Source organism: Jaculus jaculus, chromosome 7 (genome assembly GCF_020740685.1).
Source record: "Jaculus jaculus isolate mJacJac1 chromosome 7, mJacJac1.mat.Y.cur, whole genome shotgun sequence".
Lineage (NCBI taxonomy): Eukaryota > Metazoa > Chordata > Mammalia > Rodentia > Dipodidae > Jaculus > Jaculus jaculus.
In genome coordinates this window covers 144,803,935-144,831,798 of record NC_059108.1, presented here as the reverse complement: position 1 = coordinate 144,831,798, position 27,864 = coordinate 144,803,935, and the positions used below count along the sequence as shown (strand labels likewise).

The 27,864-nt window shown below is 53.0% G+C and overlaps 2 protein-coding genes across 7 annotated transcripts in view; one reads left to right on the top strand and one right to left on the bottom strand.

The window, feature by feature from the left end:
- Positions 1-21,943, top strand: part of Papln (papilin, proteoglycan like sulfated glycoprotein) — a 30,545-nt gene extending 8,602 nt beyond the window's left edge. Inside the window, exons 5-26 of the mRNA XM_045154069.1 lie at positions 625-755; positions 2,040-2,163; positions 2,479-2,559; positions 2,654-2,826; positions 2,928-3,051; positions 3,495-3,621; positions 4,572-4,779; positions 5,244-5,426; positions 5,602-5,743; positions 8,688-8,768; positions 8,914-9,172; positions 9,521-9,641; positions 10,085-10,223; positions 11,612-12,086; positions 14,088-14,225; positions 14,435-14,559; positions 14,787-14,937; positions 15,198-15,335; positions 16,006-16,133; positions 16,253-16,361; positions 19,064-19,230; positions 20,645-21,943. Of these exons, the coding sequence (XP_045010004.1) occupies positions 625-755; positions 2,040-2,163; positions 2,479-2,559; positions 2,654-2,826; positions 2,928-3,051; positions 3,495-3,621; positions 4,572-4,779; positions 5,244-5,426; positions 5,602-5,743; positions 8,688-8,768; positions 8,914-9,172; positions 9,521-9,641; positions 10,085-10,223; positions 11,612-12,086; positions 14,088-14,225; positions 14,435-14,559; positions 14,787-14,937; positions 15,198-15,335; positions 16,006-16,133; positions 16,253-16,361; positions 19,064-19,230; positions 20,645-20,820 (3,500 nt within the window). The 3' untranslated portion in view covers positions 20,821-21,943. The remainder of the gene's footprint in view (positions 1-624; positions 756-2,039; positions 2,164-2,478; positions 2,560-2,653; positions 2,827-2,927; positions 3,052-3,494; positions 3,622-4,571; positions 4,780-5,243; positions 5,427-5,601; positions 5,744-8,687; positions 8,769-8,913; positions 9,173-9,520; positions 9,642-10,084; positions 10,224-11,611; positions 12,087-14,087; positions 14,226-14,434; positions 14,560-14,786; positions 14,938-15,197; positions 15,336-16,005; positions 16,134-16,252; positions 16,362-19,063; positions 19,231-20,644) is intronic.
- Positions 21,944-23,984: 2,041 nt separating this feature from the next.
- Positions 23,985-27,864, bottom strand: part of Numb (NUMB endocytic adaptor protein) — a 124,278-nt gene continuing 120,398 nt past the window's right edge. For 4 of the 6 annotated variants that reach the window (XM_045154070.1, XM_045154074.1, XM_045154071.1 and 1 more), the window contains 2 exons: positions 27,582-27,734; positions 23,985-26,011 (listed from right to left, as the gene is read on the bottom strand). In XM_045154070.1, coding sequence (XP_045010005.1) covers positions 25,308-26,011; positions 27,582-27,734 — 857 coding nt within the window. In that variant the 3' untranslated portion in view covers positions 23,985-25,307. The remainder of the gene's footprint in view (positions 26,012-27,581; positions 27,735-27,864) is intronic. The other 2 variants (XM_045154075.1, XM_045154076.1) reach the window with 1 other exon arrangement.

Below are 27,864 nucleotides of genomic sequence, written 5' to 3'. Positions count from 1 at the left end.
CATGTACCACTTTGTGCATCTGGCTTAGTGGGTACTGGGGAATCAAACCTGGGTCCTTAGGCTTCACAGGTAAGCAAGCGCCTTAAAAGCCAAGCCATGTCTCCAGCCCCACTGTTAGTATTTTTTTTTTTTTTTAATTTTTATGTTTTTGGTTTTCCGAGGTAGGGTTTCACTGTAGCTCAGGCTGACCTGGCATTCACTATGTAGTCTCTGGGTGGCCTCGAACTCAGACTGTTAATATTTTCTCCTAAGCCTTTCACACTGTCTTCTCCACATATGCTCATGTAGTAACGACCCCTTCTCATGCAAGCGTCTAACCGACATTTTAGCTGCACGGTCGACGCGCATGACATGCTGCTAATAACCGTTAAGGAACAAGTAGGGCATTTTCCTTACTTGAAGATTGTTCTTTGACTTGGTCTCCAGACGAGCAGCAGATTCAGGGAGAAGGCCTGGTTTGGGGTGGGATTCTGTGCTGCCTGGGGAGCTGCTGTAAGAACCTTTTCTCTCAGACACGTGTGGGCTCCTGACTCCTTGCCTGTGCTTCTCTGCTGCTGCTGCTGCTGCTGCTGCTGGACAATCTCTTGCTCCAGGGTCTTAGCTTTCCTTCCCTTGTCTACCCAGCCCCCAACAAGTGTGAGCTGAACTGCATTCCCAGGGGGGAAAATTTCTACTACAAGCACAGAGAGGCCGTGGTGGACGGGACCCCCTGTGAGCCTGGCAAACGGGACGTCTGTGTGGATGGCAGCTGCCGGGTGAGTTATGTCACTGGTCTGCCTTCAAGTAGACTGGGTTCTTGTGACAACTGTCACCCTCTCTTGTGACAGCTGTCGGCACAACAGGACTGAGTGGCCGTCATGAACTTGATGTCTAAGTTATAAGTACACCAAGCCTCGTTCCCAGGTAGCTGCCCTCTGCCCCCTAGCTTTACTCCGACTGGTTATGGGGGTGCACGTGTTTAATCCCAGCACCAGGAGGCAGAGGTAGGAGGATCACTCTGAGTTTGCAACCAGCCTGAGACTACGTAGTGAGTTCCAGGTCAGCCTGGGCTAGAGTGAGAACCTACCTAGAAAAAAATAAAGAAAAGAAGCCAGGCATGGTGGCGCATGCCTTTAATCCCAGCACTCGGGAGGCAGAAGTAGGAGGATTGCCATGAGTTCGAGACCACCCTGAGACTACATAGTGAATTCCAGGTTAGCCAGGGCTAGAGTGAGACCCTATCTCAAAAAACCAAAAAAAAAAAAAAAAAAAAAAAAAACAAGGAAAGAAAGAAAAGAAACTCTGGGTGGCATGTTACAGGAATCCAGCTAACACTGACCCAGGCCAAGCCCAAAGCAAAGGTGAAGAGATGGAGTCAGGTGCTTGGATCATGTTACCTGAATCTCCCTCCTCCCTGTATGTTTTCCTCGCCTCTGGGTTAATGACAGACCCATTCAGCTCATCTCATGAGAGGTGACAGGTCTGCCACACCGGCTTGGTGCCTCCCAGGAGTCCCAGCATCTTGGGCCGGTCTTTGACCTTTCTTGCCGTTGGGGCTCACCTGAACCACTCTCTAAGGAAGGAAGGGGGAATAATGCTTTGGTTTGCCCACACCTACATTTGGGTAGCTCTGTCCATACTCTTCTGGGGGTGAGGGAAAAAGTGGCCTTCAAAGGAAACAAGGCATGGTTACCAGGATTCCGGATGGGTTTAAGAAAGACAGCTAAAAGGAAGGGAGGAGGGTACTTAATAGGTTGGTATTGTATATATGTAAGTACAATGATTGAGATGGGGAGGTAATATGATGGAGAATGGAATTTCAAAGAGGAAAGTTGGGGGGGAGGGAATTACCATGGGATATTTTTTTATAATCATGGAAAATGTTAATAAAAATTTAAAAATTAAAAAGAAAGAAAGAAAGAAAGAAAGAAAGAAAGACAGCTAAGTGGATGCCCCTGGCTTGCTGCTGAGCAGTTGGGTCCTGAGCATGCCTGTCCTACCTTGAGCATTGGAGCTGGGATCCTGCTCACCCCTTCTCCCTTGTCCCTCCTCCCTGGCAGGTCGTTGGCTGTGACCACAAGCTTGACTCATCCAAGCAGGAGGACAAGTGTCTGCAGTGTGGGGGTGACGGCTCGACCTGCTACGCTGTCACGGGCACCTTTGATGCCAGTGATCTCAGTAGAGGTGAGGGTCCCCGAAGGAGACTGTAGACAGTTCTGCCAGGGTCTGTTGTCTGCCTCTGCTTGCATGTTTCTTTCTATGGCCAAGGCTTGGGGACAAGTGGCCCATCATCGCATGTGCCCACCTTAGTTGAGACTCTCATCCACTTGATCAGTTCAATCTCACAGTGCCAATAGCTGGATTCCTTTCTTCCTCCCTTCTCAGCCCCACGCTGCTCTGGGTGCCCAGGGCCTTCCCACCCCTCTGGCCTTGGTAAAAGTAGTTCCTCCGCCAAGACCACTGTCCTAAGCAGCCCACCTGAACCTTTGTCCCCACCAGGCTATAACCAGATCTTCATCGTTCCCGTGGGGGCCACCAGCATCCGCATCGAGGAGGCTGCTGCCAGCAGGAATTTCCTGGGTGAGGGCTGGGCCACCCCCGGGGGGGGGGGTGGTGGTGGTTGGGGAGGGTCCCTGCTGTCCCGCCCGTGGCTGATGAGGCTGGGTCCCCGCAGCCGTGAAGAGCGTCCGAGGCGAGTACTACCTGAATGGGCACTGGACCATAGAGGAGGCCCAGGCCCTGCCGGTGGCCAGCACCATCCTGCAGTATGATCGGGGTGCCGAGGGGGACCTGGCCCCTGAGCAGCTCTTGGCACGGGGCCCCACCTCAGAGCCCCTGGTCATCGAGGTGAGCGGGGCTGTGGGGGGCCCGCACTGGCCTGGGAGGCCGCCCCCGGGCCCCCGGGCCCCCTGGGCGGGAGCTCAGCGGCGACCCTGCCTGCCGCGCAGCTCATCAGCCAGGAGCCCAGCGCGGGCGTGCACTACCAGTACTACCTGCCTCTGACCGAGCCCGGCCGCGCCTCCCGCTGGAGCCACAGCTCCTGGGGCGACTGCAGCGCCCAGTGTGGTGGAGGTGAGGCCCAGGGGCCCGGGAGGAGTGGCAAGGCTGGAGGCACAGAGGCCAGCTTGAGCATAGCCCTGCCTTCAAGGCAGCCCCGCAGCCAGGGGCACGCCTCCTTGACAACAGCTCCATCACCTTAGAGAAACGTGGGCGCCTGGGGACCCCCATGGAGGACGGCAATCTGAGCTGAGCCCTGCTTTCCAGAGGGGCTGCACATCCCCTTTGGAGGGTGGGGCTGGTGACCACATGCCAGACGGGGGTCTGTCGTCACGCCTAAGCCTCTCTGAGCCTCAGCGTCCGCTGTTAAATTTGGGATGATGGTGGGGTCTGCCTCCCAGGCTCACTGAAGGCTTAATCCGATTGAGCTGTGGACCTAGTCCAGGAAGTGTCTGGCCCCATGAGCGCATTTGCAGTGTTGACAGGCCTGTGGCCCTTTGTGGCTGCCTTCTTGGCAGGTCACCAGACTCGCCTGGTATTCTGCACCATGGACAACGAGGCCTACCCAGACCACATGTGCCAGCGCCAACCTCGGCCGGCTCACCGCCAACCCTGCAACTCTCATCCTTGCCCTCGGACGAAGCGGTGAGGCTTTGCCAGCTCCTTCCCCTGTGGGGGAGCCCAAGACCTTGGGTGGGAAGGAGGGGGTGTCGCCTAAGCCGCCTTAGGTATAAACCAAAGGACTTGGGCGAGGAAAGCACTCAGGGCTCTCTATAATGGTGGCTGTGGCAGATGGCAGTTGTCGGCGGGGGGCGACAGGGGAGTGATCTGAGCCTGAGGCTCAGGGCTGTTCTCTCCAGGCCTGGGCGCTTCACATTACTGGGAATGAATGCCTGGGCTGGTAACGGGAGGTTGGGGACAGTACCAGAGTCCCAGACTCATCCCATGGGGCTTGGGGAGGTAGATTCCAAAGGGTGAGGCAGGGATCTATCCAAAGGGCTTGTCAGCATTGGCAATGCCTTTGTTCGTGTGCAAAGGATCTCTTTCTGGCACGGGCCCGGAGCGTGGCCCTGTGCTGGGGCCCAGCAAGTGTGTGGCAACAGGGAATGGGCGGCCCACAGCTTCCCACAGGCCTGCTGCTGGTCCTTCCACCCTCCCGGCCTTGTGGGGTGGGTGGGCTTGATTTCGCCAGGTATGCTGGGGGCTGGCCTTTCCTCTGGTCCTTGCATCCTTGCCCGAAAGGGCCTTTGTGCACATGGGCCATGCAGCCCCCTCAGGAGACGTGCCCATCAAAGGTGGGACCCACAGAGGAATGGGGTCTGGCTGGGGTGCCGGGATGCGATGAGAAGGAGAAAGGGGGAGTCCAGACAGAGCTGAGAGGCAGCAGCCAGACACTCAGGTGTATGGGGCCCCCTCAGATTTAGATGGTCAGTGAGCCAGGGGAGGGGGATGCCCACAGGGTCATGGTGTCCGTGCAGAGCTTTTTGGCACCACCTGCTCGGAGGGTGACACAGTTGGTGTGAGGTCCTCAGTCCACTCTGGGCGGAGACGCTGCAGCACCAAGGCCAGCTTTACTGGTTCCCACTCTTCCTCAGCTGGAAGGCAGGGCCATGGGCGCCGTGCTCAGCATCCTGCGGGGGCGGCTCCCAGTCCCGTTCTGTCTACTGCGTGTCCTCAGATGGGGCCGGTGACCAGGAGGCCACTGAGGACGCCCAGTGTGCTGGGCTGCCCAGGAAGCCCCCTGCGACACAGGCTTGCAACCTGCGGCCCTGCGCGGCCTGGAGTGCGGGACACTGGGGAGAGGTGAGCTTCTGTCTGGGTCCAAAAGCTGGATTTGGGGCCTGGGAGGCTTGTCCTGTGCTGTGGAAATTCCCAGGTGGGGAGGTTAGGAAGCCTAGCTGTCTGTCTTAGAAGCTGTGGCCAAGGCTGGGACTAGATGCAGATTCTAGACCCCTGCTCCAGGACTCTGTCCCAAGGCCTGGTGGGCAAGGCTTTGTGTTGGGTTGAATACATGGGTGGGCTTGGTGCTTGGGGGTGAGGGAGGGGTTGGCATTTTCTTACAGCACCTGCGTGTGCTCAAGTTGCAAATAAAGGGGTGTGGCAATGTCCCTCAGCCTGGTGTCAGCCACCATGATCAGGCGGTGTGGCCTCACAAGAGTGACCCGGCCTCTGCACCAAGGACTGGGACAGGGTGCCGTCTGCCCTCCGTGCCCTAGCTGGCATGGCTCCAAGGGCGGGAGCGCCTGCAGATAGCTGGTCCCTTGCAGTGCTCTGCCACTTGTGGTGCTGGCATCAGGAGGAGGAGCGTCACCTGCCGGGGTGAGGATGGGACTCTGCTCCCGGCTGTGGCGTGCTCCTTGGAAGACCAGCCGTCCCTCACTGAGGCCTGTGTGCGCGAGGCCTGCCCCCTCCTCCGGGAACAGCCCTGGCACGCCAGCGCCTGGGGCCTGGTGAGTGCTTGTCCCTTTGCCCACACCTGCTGTCCAGCCCCGCTTCCTCTGGCCTTGGATGGGTGGTGACGCACATGACGGTCCTCAAGTCGGATAGGGGCTGCCAGCAAGCATCCTCCGCTGAGCGCTTCCAGACTCAGGGTCTTCTCTTCCCACTTCCACCCTGGGCCCCCAGTGCTCCAAAAGCTGCGGCTCGGGCACTCGGAGGCGACAGGTCGTCTGTGCCATCAGGCCACCTGGCCACTGCGGGGGCCTGCAGCAGTCGAAGCCTGCGGAGGTGGAGCCTTGTAACAGGCAGCCCTGCCATCTTCCTCAGGGTGAGGACCCATTCTCCCCTCCTCGCTACCAGCCTGCAGGGTGCTTCCGGATCTTTGCTTGTGAGATGCCCCCTCCCTGCCCACTCTTCTCCCACCTCTGTCTCCTGGAGCCTTGGCCATAGCCAAGTCCACCTACAAAACCTCACAAGCCAGCCCTTCCTTCCTGCTCTCAGAAGTTCCTCTAACCCAAATATTGTCACTTCTGTGTCACCCTTAGTGTTGTATGGTTGGATATCAGCTTGTTAGGCCTGCTAGCTATGTTTCTTTGAGGGTTAGGTCCATGACCTCCTATTCCTGCTCCTTTTTTCTTTTTCTTTTTCTTCTTTTTTTTTTTTCCTGAGGTAGGATTTTACTCTAGCCCAGGCTGACCTGGAATTCACCATGTAGTCTCAGCCTGGCCTCAAACTCACATTGATCCTCCTATCTCTGCCTCCTGAGTGCTGGGATGAAAGGTGTGCACCACCATGCCTGGCTTCTACCTATTTTATTTTATTGAGGTAGGGTCTCACTTTAGCTCAGGCTGACCTGGAATTCACTCTATAGTCTCAGGGCGCCCTTGAACTCAAAGCGATTCTTCTACCTCTGCCTCCCCAGTGCTGGGATTAGAGGCCCACTCTACCCATCTTTCTAAAAAATATTTTCGTATTTATTTGCGTTCAGAGAGCAAGAGAGAGAACACACGCATGTGAGCCAGGATCTGTAGCCAATGCAAACAAACTCCAGATGCACTGGCCACTTTGTATGTCTGGCTTTACGTGAGCCCTCTCCCCAGAAACCCTCTTTTTTGTATTTTTTATTTTTTTTGAGGTAGAGTCTCACTCTAGCTCAGGCTGACCTGGAAATCACTCTGTAGTCTCAGGGTGGCCTCGAACTCATGGCAAGCCTTCTACCTCTGCCTCCCGAGTGCTGGGATTAAAGGCGTGCGCCACCACACCCGGCTCTGCCTCATTTCTTAAAAATCTATTTTTCCAGCCAGGTGTCACCATGAGTTCGAGGCCACCCTGAGACTACATAGAGAATTCCAGGTTAGCCTGAGCTAGAGTGAGACGCTACCTCGAAAAGCCAAAACAAACAAGCAAATAAACCAGCATTTAAAATGAAAAATCCAATGACTTTATTGAGGTTGTTTACTATATGCCATCTTAAAAATCCCTCATTTTAGCCAGGCATGGTTGTGGCTCACGCCTTTGATCCCAGCACTTGGGAGGCAGAAGTAAGAGGATCACCTTGAGTTTGAGGCCACCCTGAGACTACATAGTGAATTCCAGGTCAGCCTGGACCAGAGTGAGACCCTACATTGAAAAACAAAACAAAACCAAAAAGATCCTCTTTTTTTTTTTTTTTATCTGGTTGGGGGAGTTGTTGGGGATCAAACCCATGGCCTAGTGCCTGCTGGACAAGTGCTAAACCAGCTGAGAGGGTCTGCAGCCTCAAGTCACATACTTTTTTTTTTTTCAAAGTAGGGTCTCAGTCTAGCCCAGGTTGACCTGGAATTCACTCTGTGTGAGTGCTGTGATTAAAGGCATGCACCACCACGTCTCCTCCCCGCAAGATAGGGTCTCACTCTAGCCCAGGCTGACCTGGAATTCACTCTGTAGTCTCAGGGTGGCCTTGAACTCATAGTGATCCTCTTACCTCTGCCTCCTGGGATTAAAGGCGTATGCCACCACGCCCAGCACAAGTCACCTATTCTAATGACAGAATGAGTTGGACTGGTTTTACCACGTTGTCATCCAACATGGTAAGATAATAAAAAATTTCAAACATGTAGGAAAGCTGACACGTTTGAGCCATGCATGGTGGTGCACACGTGTAATTTTAGCACTGGGAGGGTTGAGGCAGGAGTATTTTGGGGAACTTAAACCTAGCCTGGGCTACACAGTGAGGGCCAACCTGGGCTTCAAAGTGAGACCCTGTTCCCCACAAAAAGCTTGTGGCTCGCCAGGTGTGGTGGCACACTCCTTTAATCTTAGCACTAGGGAGGCCGAGGTAGGAGGATTGCCATGAGTTTGAGGCCACCCTGAGACTCCATAGTGAATTCCAGGTCAGCCTGGGCTAAAGTGAGACCCTACCTCGAAAAGAAAAAAACGCTTGGGGCCGGAGAGATGGCTCAGCAGTTAAAGGCACTTTGCTTGGAAAGCCTGATGGCCCAGGTTCAATTCCCCGCTTCCCATATAAAGCCAGATACACAAAGTGATGCGTGTATTTGGAGTTTGTTTGCAGTGGCAGGAAGCCCTTACACACCCATATTCTCTCTCTCTCTCTGTCAGTCTGTTCCCTGCCCCCAATAAAAAAACAGCCAACCAGGGAGGGGCTGGAGAGAATGCCCAGTGGTCAAAGGGGCTTGCTTACAAAGGCTAATGGCCTGGGTTCAATTCCCCAGTACCTACACAAAGTCAGATGCACAACGATGCCTGCGTGGGGAGTTTACTAGCAGTGGCAAGAGGCTCTGGGGCACCCATTCCCACACTTGTTCTGTCTCTCCCTCTGCTTACAAATAAACAAATACCCAGCCAATGAGCACAGTCTTGGCAACATTCTTAATTTATTTGCGAGCAGAGAGAGAGAGACAGAGGGAATGAGCACACTAGGGCCTCCAGCCACTGCAAATGGATTCCAGATGCCTGTGCCCTTTTGTGCATTTGGCTTTACGTGAGTACTGGGGCAGGCAAGTGACGTAACCATTCTCTCCAGCCCCAACATTTTTTTTGAGACAGAGTCTCATTCTAGTCCAGGCTGACCTGGAACTTACTCTGTAGTCCACGTTGACTTTGGCCTCATGGCAATCCTCCTACTTCTGCCTCCCACGTGCCGGGTGATAAAGGCGTGTGTCACCATGCCTCGCTGGCAACTTTTTTGTTGCATGTAGTTGAGGTGCTAATTTTATCTCCTTGTCTCCTTACTGCTGGCTCTGCTCTGCACATTTGTTTCCTGGTTCCCGCAGAGGTCCCCAGCCTGCAGGACTCACACACTCACCCCAGGGACCACAGGATGCCTTTAGGCCCTAGGGTGGCCCCAGCCTCAGGTGAGAAGCTGGTCCTGATCGCAGGGCCCTGTCACTTTGGCTTTGCAGGCAAATGCCTTAACCCCTAAGCTAGCCCCCAAAGTGGATATTAGTGGAGGGTAAAGGGGAGGTAGGTGCTTTACTGTGCCTTGTTCCTCCCTTCTAGACCCTAGAGACCAGCGGAGAGCAGCTGAGGAGAGACCATGGATCCAGAGTAACTCCAGAGTGAACCAGGGCCCCCAGTTACCTCCCGGCCAGGACCCCCCACTACAGCAGCCCCCGTACAGGCCGCCCCCGAGGTACCACTCAGGGGCCCGTGACTGCAGACACAGCCCTCACGGGTGCTGTCCTGATGGCCACACACCATCTCTTGGGCCACAGTGGCAAGGTTGTCCCCTAGCTGGGGCCTCGTGTCAGCACAGCAGGTGAGTTGAGGACAGTGCTTCCTCCTGGGCAGGTTGAGAGAGGAAAAACATGGAGCTAACGATGGACTGTGGGGCTGGAATTCCTGCCTGAGAAGGGAGACTCAGGAGCAGGACTCCAGGGTTTAGTCTAAGCATCCCAGACTGTGTGGTCTTGGATGTGAGCGGGGCATGGGGCTGGCAGAGTGGCATGCTCACCCAAGGAGCAGCACCTATCTGGATCCGTGTTCTCCCTCGCCCGGGCAGCGCCTCCTACAGGTGGCCTCAGACTCTCACTGGTTCGGGCACCAGGGCCCCTGAAAGGGCCGGGTCAGAGCTCAGCGCTCAGGGGGCTGCCTGTTTTCTCTCTAGGTATGGGTGCTGCCCTGATGGGGTGTCTATGGCTGAGGGGCCCCAGCAGGCCGGCTGCGCCAGGTCTCATGGTGGTGACAAGTCTGGGAGCAGGCCAGGGTCCAGGGCAGTGGCTTCCAGGGTAAGTGTCCCACTCACATAGCAGAAATCCAAACACTGCCGGGCGTGGCGGCGCACGCCTTTAATCCCAGCACTGGGGAGGCAGAGGAGCGAGGATCGCCGCCCTGAGACTGTGTAGTGAATTCCAGGTCAGCCTGGGCTAGAGTGAGACCCTACCTCGAAAAACCAAAAAAAAAAAAAAAGAAAGAAAGAAATCCAAACACGGAGTGGGCTCAGTGGCACCTGACCCAGGATCTTTGTAGCTTTGGCCCCCGGGAAGGAGCCGGGCTAAGCCGAGGCCTGTCCTCCTCCTCCTCCTGCATTCTGTTGGCGTCTGATCTCCCCCGCCCTCAACCCCCCGTTTTGTTCCGTCCCCCTTCCTGCTGTCTTCATCCAGGCAGCCCACACTGCCCACCCAGAGCCACACCTCTTCCCAACCTTCCAATCCCTGGGTCTCCTCTCCAGGCCTCCAAAGCTCACCAGCCCCAGGCCGAACAGAGCGAGCCTGGTGAGTGTCGTGCCTCTCGGTTCGGCTGTTGTTATGACGATGTGGCCTCTGCAGCTGGTCCGCTTGGAGAAGGATGCGTGGGCAAGCCCAGCTACCGTGAGTGGAGTCCCCCTTCTCATCCTTCTGGGGGGTGAGCTCTGGTCCCATTGAGTTATTTTTTTTTTCTTTTTTCTCTTTTTTTTTTTTTAAAGAGGGAGGGAGAGAGAGAGAATGAATGGGCATGCCAGGGCCTCCAGCTGCTGGAAACCAGACACATGCACCACCTTGTGCATCTGGCTTACATGGGTCCTGGGGAATCAAACCTGGGTCCTGTGGTTTTGCAGGCAAGCTCCTGAACCACTAAACCAGCGCTCCAGCCCTCCCCCCCCCCCCATTGAGTTCTTCCCACCACAAGCTTTCCTGCTTGGCTCACTGACCCTTCCCCCCTGACAATACTTGAGTGCCCACTAGATGCCAGGGCAGAAGGTGGTGCTGGCTTGATCTTGCATCCGAGACTGCTTGTACTTGAGTCATTTTAGCTGCCTGGGGAGTGGCGATCCCAAGTGAAAAGAAGGTCCAAGGCTGGGGATGTAGCTTGGTTGGCAGCATGCCTCGCTACCATGCAGGAAAGCCCTGGGTTTTGCTCCTAGCACTTCAGAAACCGGGTGTGGTGGTGCACATTGGTAATCCCAGCTCTCCAGAAGTGGAGGCAAGAGAATCAGAAGTTCAGGGTTATCCTTGGCTACATAGCAAGTTTGAGGGCAGCCTGGGATACATGAGACCCTGTCTCAAAACAAAACAGGGACTATTCTGTGTCCTGGAGGACAAGGCCAGAGTGGTCAGTGCTGGGTGGGGCCCGTGTCCTGCCCCTGCTTGGGGTATGAGTGGAGCAGTAGCAGCCAAGTCTTCCAGAAGGGAAGGTTAAATGGGAGATCACTGAGACTGGAGCACAGGAGGACTGGAACTTCCCAGGGACCATCATGGGACTATGTCCAAAGCCAGAGGGGCTGGTGGCCAGGGCTCTGCAGGAGGCTAGGCACCTGGATGGGTACCTGTGGTAACACGGGAATGTGGAGTGATGGAGTAGGACGTGCTGACCAGCGGGGCCCCGAGGATGGGCAGGCTGGTGGCTTGGGCAGGGTCTAGAGGACCAGGACGGGACCCTGCTAGGTATGGTCACAGCCACTTGGTGGTGGGCAGAGCAAGGCCAAGCTGTGGCTGGTCTGTGTACATGCCCCAGGGGATCTAGGCTGCCAGAGGCACGTGGGAGCCCATTCGGGGAGCTCTGGCCCTGTCCTCCTGGGGCCTCTAGCTTTGTGTGGATGAAGGTTTCTGAGGCCTCTAGATATGAGCAGTGCACAGATCCTGGGAGCAGCCTTTGTCTCTAGGGTCAGGTTAGGGATCCTGGCTGGGGTATAACCATGTTCCACAAACCGGGACAAGTGTGGCCCTCAAGTCAGAGGCCATTGTCCACTTGGGTGAGGTGTTCCATTCCTGCTCCACAGCCTACCCGGTGGGGTGCCTGCTGCCCAGCGCCCACGGCTCCTGTACAGACTGGGCCGCCCGCTGGTACTTCGTGGCCTCTGTGGGTCAGTGTAACCGCTTCTGGTATGGTGGTTGCCATGGCAATGCCAATAACTTCGCCTCAGAACAGGAGTGCATGAGCAGCTGCCGAGGGCACCAGGAGCCCCGTCATCCGGAGCCCGGAGCCTCTGGCCACCACGTTCACACAGATGGTAGCCACGGTGGTCCTGGGGGCCAGCCAGAGCCTGGCTGGCATAGGACCGGGGCCACAGTGCCCAGACTGCCTTCGCCTTCTGGAGGTCCCTGGTGGAGAGAACAAGAGCCTAGGCCGGCGGAGGCAGCCCACACTGGAGCCTTTGGAGCCCGGCCTGGGGGCCAGGAGCTGAGACCCGGAGTCCCTGGACTGGGTGAAGATGCTGGGCGGCCAGTGCCACCCTCGTACAGCAACTCCCACAGGTAAGGCCCATCTTTCCCTGGTGGAGGATGGGATGCCAGGGTGAGGGCTGAGTCCATTGGAGCTAAAACTCTGAGGTCAGCTGCCCCCTCCCATCTCTAACTTCTGACCTCGGACAGCCCTGGGCCCTGCACCGTCCAGCTCTAGAGAGGAGGGACGTGAGACCCTGGAGGTGCAGGCCGAGACAACAGTTCCTGGGTTCGCTCCCTCGGGCCTTGCCAGCATGCCCCAGGCCTATCTACCTGGCAGAGCTTGCTGGCTTCAAGACCTTTGGCAAGCCACCTAGCTTCTCTGACTTCTGGCTTCTCCGCTTATTTCCTCTCTCTCTTTTCTGAAGCAGGTTCCCAATCTAGCCCCAGGCTGACCTGGAACTCATTTTGAGGATCCAGGCTGGCTTCAAACTCACCGTGATTCTCCCACCTCCGCCTCCCGAGGGCTCAGAGCATCAGATTCTTTTTTTTTTTTTTTTTGAGGTGGGGAGGGTTCGAGGTAGGGTCTCACTCTAGCTCAGGCTGATCTGGAATTCACTATGTTGTCTCAGAGTGGCCTTGAACTCATGACAATCCTCCTTACCTCTGCCTTCCGAGTGCTGGGATTAAAGGCATGCTGGGATTAAAGGCCCGGCTTCATCAGATTCTTTTCTAAAGAATATTTTATTTGCTCTCTTTTCCTCTCTCAAATAAATAAATAATTAAAATATATTTAAAAGAAGGGGGTGGGGGCTGGAGAGATGGCTTAGTGGTTAAGCCCTTGCTTGTGAAGCCTAAGGACCCTGGTTCGAGGCTCGATTCCCCAGGAGCCACATTAGCCAGATGCACAAGGGGATGCACGCATCTGGAGCTCGTTTGCAGTGGCTGGAGGCCCTGGCGTGCCCATTCTCTCTCTATCTGTCACTCTCAAATAAATAAATAAAAATTAAAAAAAAAATAAGGCTGGAGAGATGGTTTAGCTGTTAAAGCATTTGCCTGCAAAGCCAAAGGATCCTGGTTCGACTCTCCAGGACCCACGTAAGCCAGTTGCACAAAGGGACACATGCATCTGGGGTTCCTTTGCAGTGGCTGGAGGCCCTGGCACACCCATTCTCTCTCTCTCTCTCTCTTTCTCTTTCTCAAATAAATAAGTAAATAAAAATCTCTTTTAAAAAAATGAATATTTTATTTGGCTGGGCATGGTGTCACATGCCTTTAATCCCAGCCCATAGGAAGCAGAGGTAGGAGGATCACCATGAATTCAAGGCCAGCCTGAGCCTCCAGAGTGAATTCCAGGTCACCCTGGGCTAGAGTGAGACCCTATCTCAAGAAAACAAAAGAAATTTTTTAAAATTTATTTATTTGCGAGAGGCATAGAAAGAAGAGAGAGAGAGAGAGAGAGAGAAAGAGGAGAGAGAGAGGCAGATAGAGAATGGGCACGCCAGGGCCTGTAACTACTGCAAATGATCTCCAGACGAATGCGCCACCTTGTGCTTTTGGCTTATGTAGGTCCCTGGGAATAGAACCTAGGCCTTTGGCTTTGCAGGCTGGCGCCTTAACCTCTAAACCATCTCTCCAGCCCAGAGCCTCAGATTCTTGACCTGTAAAATGGTGACGTTCTTTGCAGCCCTCAATATTTCCTTGGTTTGGTGTGGGTTCTGTTTTCATTGCCTTTCGGATTGGGCTGCATTCGTGAAGGAGCCGGGGAAATGAGACAGCACAGAGCACAAAGAGTTTGCTGCGGGCGGTCAGGCCTGTCGGTCGGTCGGTCCCCACGTGCGATTGGCCTGTGCGGTCGCTCTTCAGCCTGCTCGCATGCCCTGGGCTCGCCGTGCTCCTCGCTGCTGTTGTAGAGCTGCTTGAGGGGCGATGCCTTGGCCTTGTGGCGGGAAGCCGGGAAGGCTCAAGCCCCGCGTCCCCAGGCTTCTGGAGTTTGGTGTACATGCCACTCTGGCCGTGCAAGTACTTAAGACAAGAGGTGGTCCCTGGCCTTGCCCGAGTCAGGAGGCAGACCGTCACCTCTCACCCCTCCAGGATTAGCTTGGCAGGCTCCGAGGCCTCCCTGGTGCAGACAGCCGTAGGACAGTTGGTGCAGCTCTTCTGTCCCAGTGACGCCTCCCTGGAATTCCAGGCTGGGTGGCAGAAAGATGGCCGGCCAGTCTCCTCTGAAAGGTGAGTATAACAGGGCTGGTCCTGTCGCCTGTGCGTGTGGGACGTCTTCTGCCGCAGAGGCCCCTTGTCTTCCTCCGGCTCAGGAGTGTGCAGGGGCCCAGAAGTGTTGCGGGGGGCTGTGGCCTCTCTGGTAGGAGCACTCAGGGAGGACTCCTCATTGCTCTCTGGAACCCAGAGCGCACATGGACCCCTGCCCTTGCCCCATTCAGGCACCAGCTGCAGCCAGATGGCTCCCTGATCATCCACCCTGTGCGGGCAGAGGACGCTGGTGTCTATAGCTGTGGCAGCCACAGGCCGGGCCATCTCCCAGAGGAGATCCAGCTTCGCATCACAGGTCTCCGTGCCCATCCCACCCACCCCTGGAATTTCACGGGTCGTAGGGTGGGCTTGGGAGGAAGACCTGGGCAGCCCGCCCCATATTAGAGGGACCCAAGTACTCACATGGGCCTCCTCTCCCTCCTGGCGACTGTGACCACCCTGTGGCCTTAGTTTCTTCCCATGTCTTTCATAGCCCTGCTTCCGTCCACTCCCTTCTCACAGCTTTCTCTGGCCTTCTGGCAGGAGGAGACGTGGCGATGCTGCCTGGAACCGAGCCAAGGCACTTCCCTCAGACCAGGGGTCCAGGCCATGGTCCTCTGGATTCTGGCGTAATAGGGGCTGATGCCGGGGGCCAGGGGGCAGCCTCTTCCTCACACCTTCGGCCTGCCACCAGGTAACAGCTCAGATTCTCTGGGGGTCCATGATCTCAGTAGGTGGGGCACCATGACCGGACCTGTACAGGATTCTCTGAGGTGGGCCTCTTTGGGAGGAAGGGAACCCCTTGCCTGTAAGCCTTTGGGAGTGGTGCAGTCCTATGGGCCCGGAACTCAGGACCTGGTTGGAGAGGGGGCTCATGCAGAGGGCCCCATGGGAAAAGAGAGGAAAGAACAGCAGGAGCCCCCCCCCCATAGCTGTGGGTGGCTTGTTTTACAGGCTGCGTATGGACCGGACCCAGCCTGGGGTGGTGGACGCCAGTCTAGGTCAGCGGATCCGGTTGACCTGCCATACCGAAGGCTTCCCTCCTCCCACCATTGAGTGGCAGAGAGATGGGCAGCCTGTTTCTTCTTCCAGGTTCTTTCAGCCCCTCTCCTGCCCTGCCTATAGCCCCCCCCCACACACACACACACTGAGGTCTGAGCAGGACTCCAGGGTCTCAGGGCTCCTGGGCTTTTCCGGAGTGTGGTTGATGGACAGAAGCACGAGGCTGTGAGGGAGGAGATGGAGCTAAGTCCCATGTGCTGACGTTTACCGCATGCCCAGTGTGAGGCTTGTTCTCTGTTGTAGAATCCAGACGCAAAAGCAGGTGCTCGTTTCTCCCCATTTTACACACAGGAGCTCCATTATCTCAAGTGTGGCAAAAAACTAGAAGCCAAACCCAAACTGGTTTTGATTTTTGGAACAGGGTTTCATACTGTAGCCCTGAAGCTCACTATGTAACCCAAAGTTGACGTCAGACTTATTATAGCAATCCTCCTGCCTCAGCCTTCCAAGTGCTGGCATTACAGGTGTGAGCCATGATACCTGGCCCAAAGTGTTTTGTATCAGAAAACATGGAACGACTTGTCGTTGGGTTTAAAAGCCAGGTAGCAGCCAGGCCATGTGAGGGGCTGAGGCCCACAGTCATGTGGGTGGACTTCCTTGCATACTAGGGTCCTCAGCCCTTTCTCTCACTCTTGCCTCTCTGGGTCTCGGGCTGGGCTCCCACTTGGACTGGAGATAAATGACTCTGCTTGGTCCCCAGACACCAGCTGCAGCCTGATGGCTCTCTGGTCATCAGCCGAGTGGCTGTGGAAGACGGTGGCTTCTACACCTGTGTTGCTTTTAATGGGCAGGACAGAGACCAGCGTTGGGTTCAGCTCAGAGTTCTGGGTAAGGCGGCAGTGTTGAGGGTGGCCGAGTGGGGCCGTGGCCTTTGAGGACAAGTGGTACTTGGGTGGTGGAGCAGGGCTTATGTTAGTAGCTGACAGTGTCTCCTCCACGTGTCCCAGGGGAGCTGACAATCACAGGGCTGCCCCCTGCTGTGACAGTGCCTGAGGGTGACACAGCCAGGCTGCTGTGCATGGTGGCAGGAGAAAGTGTGAACATCCGATGGTCGAGGTAAAGCTCTGTTCCTTTACAACCTCATTCTGCCAGGAGTACCAGCTGTCACCAATGCCCGCATGCCTACTTCCAAGAAGGCCTGGTGCCAGGGCTGGGGGCTACAGTACCAGCGTCCTACACCACGAAGTCCCACAGGGCAGCTTACTTTTCTAATGGCTGGGATACACTAGGGACTCCTTTTCTGCTTTGTTTTGTTTTTCCTTCAGTTTCTGTTTGACATAGAGTCTTGTTACTTAGCCCAGAATGGTCTTGAACTCTCCACGTTCCTGCTTTAGCTTCCTGAAGTGCTGAGACTTCCACATGTACCAGCAGGTCCAGTTTACACTACATTCTTTTTTTTTTTTTTTTTAAACTTTACTTATTTATTTGAGAGAGAGGAAGAGGCAGAGAGAGGGAGAGAGAGAATGGGTGCACCAGGGCCTCCAGCCACTGCAAAGTCCAGACGCATGCACCCCCTTGTGCATCTGGCTTATGTGGGTCCTGGGGAATTGAACCAAGGTCCTCTGGCTTTGCAGGCAAACACCTTAAGTGTTAAGCCATCTCTTCAGCCCCTGTTTTTTTTTTTTTTTTTGCAAATAGAACTAGAGAGGAAAGAGATAGAATGGGCACGCCAGGGCTTCCAGTTACTGCAAATGAACTCCAGATGCATGCACCACTGTGCATCTGGCTTTATGTGGGTACTGGGGAATCAAATTTAGGTTGTTAGGCTTTGCAGGCAAGTGCCTTAGCTGCTGAGCCATCTCTCTAGCCCCCTGTACATTTTTTTTTGTTTGTTTTTCGAGGTAGGGTCTTTCTCTAGCTCAGGCTGACCTGGAATTCACTATGTAGTCTCAGGGGAACCTCAAACCCATGGTGATCCTCCTATCTATACCTCCCAGGTGCTGTGATTAAAGGTGTGTGCCACCATGCCTGGCTTATTCTAAATTCTTAATCTCAATCTTATTGATATATTGGACTAAACAAGTAGGTTGTTTCAGGCTTGCTCATTGTAGAGTATTAAGCAGTATTTAGAACCTCTTTGTACCAGTCAACCAGTAGCACCCTCTCTACCCCACCCTGGTCATGACAATAGCTAACATCTTCCAACAGGGCTACATCCCCTTTGCTTTGAGAACCACAGGTCTGCGCTCAGATTCGGAGAGTTCAGTGACCTTTTGTTCCAGATCAACTGCTCTTTTTAAGCGTGAGCCCCAGGACACTATGGGACAGGAGGTTAACGTCCCAGGAGCTCCAGGCGAGATTTGCCTCCAGTGCTATCTGTGCACAGAGGAGGGTGAGGCTATTTCGTGTCTGGGAGAGTCCAGAATGAGGCCAGAGAGCTGCTTCTGGCTAGTTCTTAGCAGTGGGAAGATGTTCTGGGGAGAAGTGACAAGTGGTCCAAGGTGGGTCTTTCAGAGAGTTGTCAGCATGAAGCAGGTTGTGTGTGTGGAGGTCAGCGCATTTTTGGTGGCCTTGGTGCCAGGGGTCTTAGTACTTAATGTGGCTGACCACCTGCTGTCTCTGCTGACCACTTCCCTACTCACGTCCGGCCACCAACGCCTCACTGCTCCACAGGGCATGTCCAGGCCTTACCAGACCTGTAGTGTTCTGCCGACCATCTGCTCCTTCTTGAATGTTCCCTTCCCTTGGCTCCAGTCAGTCACCGTCTACTGATGTCCCTCAAGCTCTGCCCTTGGTGGTCTTGTTCTATGACAATACCTGAGACAGCCTTGGAGACGTGCCCTTACCGAGGTCACCTCATGCTGCTATACTTCTGCATGTGGACTCTGAAGCCCCAGACTTCCCAATCTAACCCCTCCTGGCATCTCACAAGCAAAATGGTGGACGCAACTTGTCCGTGAATGCTTCACCCGCATCTGAATCTCTCCTGCTTGAAAGATGCCACCATCACCTAGTTGCCCAAGCCTGACTGCTTCTCCTCCACCTCCCCCATCTGGCTTTTTGTGTGCAGAAAGCAGCAGCTGCCCCCATCCCCTGCTCTTCTTTCAGGGTCACCCTAAACCAGTCCCTTCTTAGCTTGAACCCTTCCAATTAGCCCCATAGTCAGTTTAAGCTCTTTGCCAGGGCTCAAAAGCCTATGAACCGGCTCCTGCCTCCCTGACATGTCTTCCCTCCTTCCTCTCCTTGCCTTGGCTGTGGCCTTTACTCAAGCCCCCTCTCTGGTCAGCTCTGCCACTGCTTCCCAGTGCCCTAGAGGGTGCTAGGGTCTCATCCAGCACAGGGCCTGGCACCTTTGTCAATGGAAAGCCCAAGTGGGCTCCTGTGTGGATCTGAGGCAAGTTTACAGCTCAGTTCGGTGGGCTTTGCTTTGTTCTAGCTTTGTGATGTGACTGTCCCCTCTTCCTCGAGGTGGGGCCTAGCTGCCCTCAAGATAGAGGGTTTGCTTTGGAATGGCCTTGAAAAACTACTCCTTTTTGGGCTGGAGACATTGCTTAGCTGTCAAGGTGCTTGCCTTCAAACCCTAAGGACTCAGGTTTGATACCCCATTACCCATGTGAGCCAGATGCACAAGGTGCATGTGTGTGGAGTTTGTTTGCAGTGGCTGGAAGCCCTGGTGCACCCATTCTCTCTCTCTCTCAAAAACAAAAACAAAAAAACCAACCAAACAAAAACCAAAACCTACTCCGTCTCCCATGCCTCCTGGGGCCTGAAGACCAGAGGCCCTGTAGACTGCTCTGCCAGTGTCCTCTCCCCTCCAGGAACGGGCTCCCAGTACAGGCCGATGGCCACCGTGTGCACCAGTCTCCAGATGGCACGCTGCTGATTCATAACCTACGACCTAAGGACGAGGGTTCCTACACGTGCAGTGCCTATCGCGGGAGCCAGGCAGTCAGTCGCAGCACCGAGGTGAAGGTGGCAGTGCCAGGTGAGAAAGGCTTATTCACCCGGCTTGGCTATTCTCCAGGCTGGAGAGCAGTGAGGGCTCAGTCAAGTGTCTAAGTCATGTGACTAGCAGTGGTGCGACCCACCTCTTGAGGCCAAGATGAGGATGGAAGGAAAGAAGCCCCTGTCGGTGGCCTAACAGATGGTAAGCTCTATCATTTAGGTCTACCCATTTTATTCTGAAAAATAAGATTGGTGCCGAGCGTGGTGGCGCATGCCTTTAATCCCAGCACTTGGGAGGCAGAGGTAGGAGGACCGCCATGAGTTCAAGGCCACCCTGAGACTACATAGTGAATTCCAGGACAGGCTGAGCTAAAACGAGACCTTACCTCGAAAAACAAAACAAAATTTTTTGAGAAGGAGAGAATGGGTGTGCCAGGGCCTTCAGCAGCTGCAAACTCCAGATACATGTGCCTCCTGGCTTATGTGGGTCCTGGGGAATAGAACCTCGTGGGTGCTTTGACTTTGTAGGCAAGTGCCTTCATTGCTAATCCATCTCTCCAGCCCCAGGTGCTGCATTAAAAAAAAGGGGGGGGGGGCGCTGGAGAGATGGCCTAACACTTAAGGTGCATACCTGTGAAGCCTATGGACCCAGGTTTGATTCTCCAGGTTCCACATTAGCCACGGTGGCACATGCATCTGGAGCTTGTTTGCAATGGCTAGAGGCCCTGATGCACCCATTCTCACTCTCTCTCGCTAATAAATAAAAATAAGATCTTGAAATATTTACACACAGAGAGAATATGAGAATGGGCGTGCCTGGACCTAGCGTCCCTGAAAATGAACTCGATGGCTTTGTGCATCTCTTTACATGAGTACTGGGGAGCTGAACCCAGGCCTTCAGGCTTTGCAATCAAGCGCCTTTAACCACTAAGCCATCTCTCCATCCCCACGCGCTGCATGTTTAAGCTAGTCAGTTGGCAGCACAATAGCAAAGAGGAGTATAATTACAAGGCCTAAGTGTAGGAATTTAAGATCGGGGAATGAAGATACAGTGTCCCCAGTCACGTGTGGCTTGGCTCTAGGGACAGAGCTGTGCAGAAAAAGGTAACTGGCGGGGGCTCTTCAGTGCAGGACACCGCAGTGGAACCACACATGCCGGGGGCTGTAAGTGATCTACCCGCTCTTCTGTCCAATCCAGAGGCCAGCGAAGTTGTCAGCGCCTCAGCCCTCAGTAAGGGCAGAGAGTGAGCTTGAAGTGATGCCTAATTGTCTAGTTAATCATTTGGTATCTGTACACAGGGCTGAGGCTGCAAGTAAGAATCATGGGAGGTCCAATAAATGCTTAAGAGAGACCACCAAGTGGGTGGAAACCAAAATCCCCCCTAGTGCTGGAACACAGGGCCGGGAGGCTCTGCAGCAGAGCCGCCTGACCCCTCTCCTCCGCTGTTCTACAGAAGCCGCCGCCCAGTCCAGGGACCCGAGCCAGGAGTGCACCGACCAGCCGGAGCTGGCCAACTGCGCCTTGATCCTGCAGGCCCAGCTTTGTGGCAACGAGTATTACTCCAGCTTCTGCTGTGCCAGCTGTTCCCGCTTCCAGCCGCCCGCCCAGCCTGCCTGGCAGCAGGGATGAAAGCTAGCTGTGGCCCCAGTTCCAGAAAACTTGCTGGGGAGAAGGGAAGCTAAGACTTGGTTTCCCCTCTTGGCTGGCAAAGGGGGTCGTCTGGACGACGGCCCTTTCGGAAGTCAGCCCCACTCAGCCTCAGCAGTTGCCAGTGTCAGACCCCCCTGCAGCTGCTGGAGATCTCTCACCCGGATGCCTGGGACCAGAAGCATTGCAGACTTTCCTGACTGAGCATCCCTAATCCAAAGATCAGAAAGGCTCTGAAACCTGAAACCTTTGAAGGCCATGTAAGCACTCAAAGGTCACTGCGTTTCAGAGTGTACTGGGCTTTGGGCTAGGGACTTCAGCCCACACAGAGGATCCATTCACTGCGTGTTAAAGCAAGCCATCGGCCCTCACTTGGTTTAGCTGGGTGGGGAGGCATGTAATGATTTCAGTTAACACCTGCCTGATAAGGGGAATGCCAACTCCTGCTCAGTCAGTGGTCTGTGCTAGAGCCCAGTGCTGTTTGGGATCAAACGGTGCCCACTGCTCCAGTCTCTCTTCTCTTGCTAGGTAGCGTCACAGTCAGCTTCACATGCCATCATCAGTGGCCACAGAGTGCTGGTTGGAACTTTCAGCAAAGTGAACTATAATTGTAAGGCTCCAAGGACTTATGATGGAAAAGCCAGGTAACATTAGTATCTGAGCATGAAGGAAACCGGAAAAAGCCCTTTGCTTTGCTGCAAAGCTGGACCCTGAAGCCTCCTGAGGCTCCCCTGCGGAGTTGGCCTGCTCCGTGCAGCGACGACGAGCCTCTCTTCCTCGCGTGGGAAGCTGTGAAACAGAGCATTTGCTGACAGAGAAAATTCAAACTATTAGCTGGGCGTGGTGGTGCACGCCTTTAATCCCAGCACTTGGGAGGCAGAGGTGGGAGGTACGGGGCCCACCCTGAGACGACAGTGAATCCCAGGTCAGCGTGAGCTAGAGACCCTACCTTAAAAAGCCAAAAACCAAACTGTTGCAAGAGTAGCTGGGGGTGGTACAACCCTTGGGATGCTGAGGCGGGAAGACTGCTTTAAGTGTGTGGCTAGTCTGGGCTAGAGTGAGACCCAGTCTACAAAGCGGAAATCCAAAAAACCTGAAAACTCAAGTGGAGGAATCAATGTGTGTGTGTGTGTGTGTGTGTTTGATGGTGTGAAGAAAGTCATCCTCATTCAGAACCTCTGAGTTCTGTTCTTTTTCTCTCGAGACAGTCTCATATATCCCAGCCTGGCCTTGAACACCTGATCCTCCTTTGCTTCATTTCCCAGGAGCTGGAATTACAAAGTGTATAGACCATTATGCCTGGCTAGAACCTGATTTTTTTTTTCTTTTCATTTTTTATTTTTGAGGTAGGGTCTCACTCTAGCTCAGGCTGACCTGGAATTCACTATGGAGTCTCAGGGTGGCCTCAAACTCACGGAGATCCTCCTACCTCTGCCTCCCGAATGCTGGGATTAAAGGCGTGCGCCACCACGGCCGGCTCTAGAACCTGATTTCTTGATGCTAAAACAAGAGGCTTGAATTCAATGAACTCCTAAGTCTTTTTCCACCTCATCTTCTATGAACCCACCAGAAGCATGCCTAGTAACAACAAAGGCTACCGCTGGGCACTGTCAAGACAGCACTACAGGGACCAGGGCTCTGAAACACCCTGACTAGAAAATAGACAAACTGGAGGGCTGCAGAGATGGCTCAGCAGTTAAGGCACTTGCCTGCAAAGCCTAAGGATCTGGTTTCACTTCCCTACAACCCTTGTAAGTCAGATGCATGAGTGGCATATGTGTTTACAGGGTTCATTTACAGTGCCTAGAGGCCCTGGTGTGCCCATTCTCTCTCTCTCTACCTCTTTCTCTAATAAATAAGTAAAATAAAATATTTTTTAAAAAATAAAGTAGGGGCTGGAAGGATGGCTTAGCGGTTAAAGCGTTTGCCTGCAAAGCCAAAGGACCCAGGTTCTATTCCCCAGGATCCATGTTAGCCAAATGCACAAGGGGACACACATGTCTGGAGTTTGCAGTGGCGGGAGGCCCTGGTGTGCCCACTCATTCCCTCCCTCCCTCTCTCTTTCCCCCTCTTTCTCTGTCAAGTAAGTCAACCAACTGTATCCCAGGGAGAATACTTCTCAGTTCACCTCTCATTCAAAAAGGAACATCAGTACTAGTCTGTACTGAGAGGGCTGTCTCAGTGACAGACTGCTTGCTTTGCATGCACACAAACGCTGGGTTCAATCCCCAACACCAAGTAAGCTGGGCATTAACTGGTTGTGTGTGAATAGGTTGAGTATTAGGACTTTGTGTGTGTGTGCGCGCGTGTGCGTGCACGCTGAGAGAATCTTATATAAATGGAGCACACATTCTACTCCTGAGCTACTGAGCTACACCTTAGCTTTGGGTTTTAGGACTTATAAAACTTAAAAACTCCCCAGGCTATTCCAATACACTGCTAAGGTTGAAAGTGCTGCTCCAATGCTGAAGTGGGATGAATATTCTGCTTTTCCAAGCAGCTAACAGGTGCACTCTACACTGTTGTTGCAGACCAAACAATAACTGAATTCTAGGGGCTGGAGAGATGGCTTAGTGGTTAAGGCACTTGCCTGCAAAGCCTAAGGACCCAGGTTTGATTCCCCAGTACCTATGTAAGCCAGATGCACAATGTGGCACGTGTGTCTGGGGTTCATTTGCAGTGGCTGGAGACTCTGGTACACCCATTCTCTATCTGCCTCCCCTTCAAATATTGGAAGTAGACAAAACATTTAAAAAGAATTGAATTTTAGAGATGCATTCAGATGAAACAGAACCCCAAAACATAAATTTTATGGACATACTAGTCTAAATAGAAGATTTTATCATTATTAAACTAGGAATATATAGCAGCAGTAGAAAGAATTAGATCAAAAGAACTGTAAGTGAGCTAGGCCCGGTGGCATACACCTTTAATCCCAGCACTGGAGAGGCAGAGGTAGGAGGATCGCTGTGAGTTTGATTTGAGGCCACCCTGAGACTCCATAGTGAATTCCAGGTCAGCCTGGGCTACAGTGAAACCCTACCTGAAAATGAAACAAACAAAAAACTACTACAAACAAAAAGAATTGTAAGTAAGTTCATTCCCAAATAAAGAAGAGGAAAGAACAGCCCTTCATGGGCAAAAGCTTCTACCACGAACATTTATTTTTGTTAAAGCAGATTATAAATTCTCGTCAGTACAAATATATATATATGTATATATAACTTACATTTGATTGTAAGGCCGACGTTCAAAAGTAAAAGTGAGATGGGAATCTCATGTTACCCGAGGTCAAGTAGCTGCAACTGGCAATGGATGTTCTGTTCACAGGAAGAGGGGGACTATGGGACACAGAAAGCACACAAAACCCTAACCTTCATGCCCACAAAACTTGGGACAAAATTTAAATGACAAAACCCACATTACAAACCAACACAGTAACCTGTGTTCCCTTCTTGTGGATATCATGTTGCCATCTTAGTGCTAAAACAAAGGATTAACATAAGGAATTGCAACAATATGTAAAGATAATACATATTCTGTAGAGCACAAATTGACTGAATTAAAATAATTAGACACAGAACTTCACCAGAGGTTTAAAACCAGGACAACACTGCTCTTTCGTTTCTTTATTTAGTCTACAACCTCCTGACTAGTGACTGTGCTGGTCACAGAGTGCCGGCGATGAGTGATCACAAACAAGCCAGGGATGCTGCCTGCGACTACCAACCTCTCCTCCTTTTACTTCAATAGGCATCAATGATAAATCAATCTTATGTACAATTTCTTACAACTAACCCATTTACTTTTGGCAAGATTACTTACAACTCATACAACTTTTTAATATTGAGAACTATTTAAAATATTCTAAATGCATAAAAATAAAGATTTTGGCTTTTGATATATATTTATAATATTTATTCTGTTACTCAAAATGGAAGCTCAACTTTACCCCCAGAATAGTCTTATCGAGCAGCTGCTTGTGCGCCCCCACTCCCACTGCTGAGCTCTGGCAGCGCAGCCTGCCCCTCCTCCCAGCCCGACACAGACACGGTGCCCGACCTGCCGTGGCACTGGGAGGCACTGGAAGAGCGGGTGAACGGCCTGAAAACTAAAGGGAGATTGTTTTGCTTCCTATGTTTTAGATTTCAGTCAATGTGCTTTGAATAGGTTCCCACTCAGCTACTTCTGCCTCTGTAGCCAGAAACTTGTAAAGGGAGAGAGGGGACAGAGGGCGACCTTCCTTGTCTCCTCTAGCCAGCTGCGGGCCAGTCTTCTCTAGGAATGGCTTTCTTCCATTTCTTTCAACATCACCCCTTTAATGCACCTGTGCTTCTTGGGCTTTGCTCCTTGGGACCTTTGGGATTATTGAAGTGTACTGATCAGGAAGGCACAGTCCCCTTTATTCCTTTGCCCTCCACCCCTTCCCTGTTTAAGTACAGACAAGATATAGGCGCCACAGAAATTGTCTAAAGTTCGATTTCAAATGTCTTCTGTAAGTCGCTGGAGAAAGGGTTGGTAGGGGAGGGATTAGTACGCTGCTTGGACTTGCTTTCTAATGCAGCCCACTGGGCTTCGAAAGGATCCACCGGGCAGGTGCCTGTGGGCACCTCTGCATGCTTGTCTCCTGAGGTCAACCTGCTATCGTCTACACCATTGAAAGCTGCAGAGCCGTTGAGCTGCTGAACAGGAGGCTTACAGAAAGCACTGCTTGTCTCATACTGAGGGAATGTCTGCTGCTTGGCCAGGCTCGGAGACTGATGGGGGTGAGTGACTTGAGTATGGCCTGCAGTGCCAAACACATTGGCTACCATCTGGGAGGGGGTGATGCCCACCACGGGCACATTAGAGGCTGGATAGGGCAAACCATTGGCCACAGGGTAGGACTGGGCAGGGATAAAGGCTGGCTGCAGAGGTGGGACCACACCCACTGGCACGGGCTGAGAGGTGAGGAATGCATTGCCTTGGAAAGGTGGTGCTGGCTGGGTGATGGCGGTGGGTGGAGGAGGCTGGAGAACTGGCGGAGGAGGGGCAGTTGAGGCCTGAGGCTGCTGGGCCCGGACGCTCTTTGATACTTCTTCTAACCAGCGGTCAGCTTCAGAGGGAGTGCGTCTGTGACCAGCCCGGAAGAGACCTGGACAGGCAGCACCAGAAGACTGACCCCACTCGGTCCCTGGAACCAACCAGAAAGACCAAAGAAGAGTTAGAGGTCTCTTCCCTCACACCTTACACCTTTTGTTGTTTGAATGACCCCAAAATGTGTAACAAGTCTCCCTAATGTGACATTTTGTGGTGGTGGGATGAAAGTATTACTGCCAAGGAGATTTTGTGGAACTACAAAGAGAATCTGTCAGAACATGGTATCTCGGCCTCACTGTGAGAAGCTATTTAGAGATGGCTCAAATGCACTGAACTAAGGCAGCTAACTGGTGTCAGGAGACCCTTTCTTTTCTTTTCTTTTCTTTTTTAATTAAAAGCTTTTTATTTTATTTATTTGAGAGCAACAGACAAAGAGGCAGAAAGAGAGAGAGAGAGAGAGAGAGAGAGAGAGAGAGAGAGAGAGAGACAGACAAAGAATGGGCATATCAGGGCCTCTAGCCACTGCAAACAAACTCCAGATGCGTGTGCCCCCTTGTGCATCTGGCTTATGTGGGTCCTGGGGAATTGAGCCTCGAACTGGGGTCTTTAGGCTTCATAGGCAAGCGCTTAACCGCTACACCATCTCTCTAGCCCAGGAGACCCTTTCTTGTTGCCATGTCTCATCCCCAGAAGCTAGCTTGTACACACTCTAATGAGGTCAAGGAGTAGACATGGTGCATGCTTGCAATCTCAGAACATGGGAAGCTGAGGCAGGGCAGAAGGTCTTGAGACTTCCAGGCCAGTCTGGGCTACACAGTGAGACTGTATCTTGAAAAAAAAAATCATTAATAACTAAATGTCAAATAAACAAATGGCTTGAGGGGTTTGGCTTTGCTTTAACAGCATAAAAAGAAATTAACGAGAAACCTGGCCTATCTTGGTAATCTTTGCCTGGTTTCTAAGCACATGGTGTCTTCCTAATGAAAGACTATTGGTATTTTTAAAAGGGTCTTATGGGGGCTGGAGAGATGCTTGTGAAACCTAAGGCCCCTTGTTTGAGGCTCGATTACTCAGGACCCTCATAAACCAGATGCACAAGGGGGCACATGCGTCTGGAGTTCGTTTGCAGTGGCTGGAGGCCCTGGTGCACCCATTCTCTCGATATATGTCTCTTTCTCTCTCTGTGTCTGTTGCTTCAAAATAAATAAATAAACAAAAAAATTAAAAATAAATAAATAAAAGGGGTCTTATGGGCTGGGCGTCGTGGTGCACGCCTTTAATCCCAGCACTCGGGAGGCAGAGGTAGGAGGATCGCTGTGAGCTTGAGGCCACCCTGAGATTATATAGTGAATTCCAGGTCAGCCTGGGCTAGAGTGAGACCCTCCCTTGAAAAAAAAAGGGGGTAGGGTTATGGTCAATAGATGTTCACTACAGAAAAACCAGTGAAAAGCAAAAATGAAAGTATTCCTTGCAGTTATAGTCCTGGTAACTACCAAACTAACCCCTCTTTCTCCTCTCCACCATCATGGTCATTTATTTCCGGGATGGAACATAGCTTCTTAAAAGGATTCTTCCCTAGTTCTCACTCAGGTAACCAGCTGATTTTACATCCTGGATCCTTTATGTGATCTCAGAATCCTCACCAACGTCTGTGGCTACCTTACCGGATTGTGTGGCTGCAATTCCCTTGTTAGCTGCATCAGGGGCATGAGCCCAAGGGTTGGTTTCACGCACAGGCACTGCTGCAGGTGCTAGAGCAGCAGCAGTGTGGGCTGGTTTGGTAGCAAGCGCATGGAAAGTTGAGTCAGTGTCATTAGCTACAATGGGAGCAGACAACATTGATGCAGTGATTAATTCATGCAGGGTGGAAATGGTCAGTCAGGCCAATGCACAACATACAATACTGGTGAGGCAGACATGACAGAACAGTTCATGTTGGGATGCCCA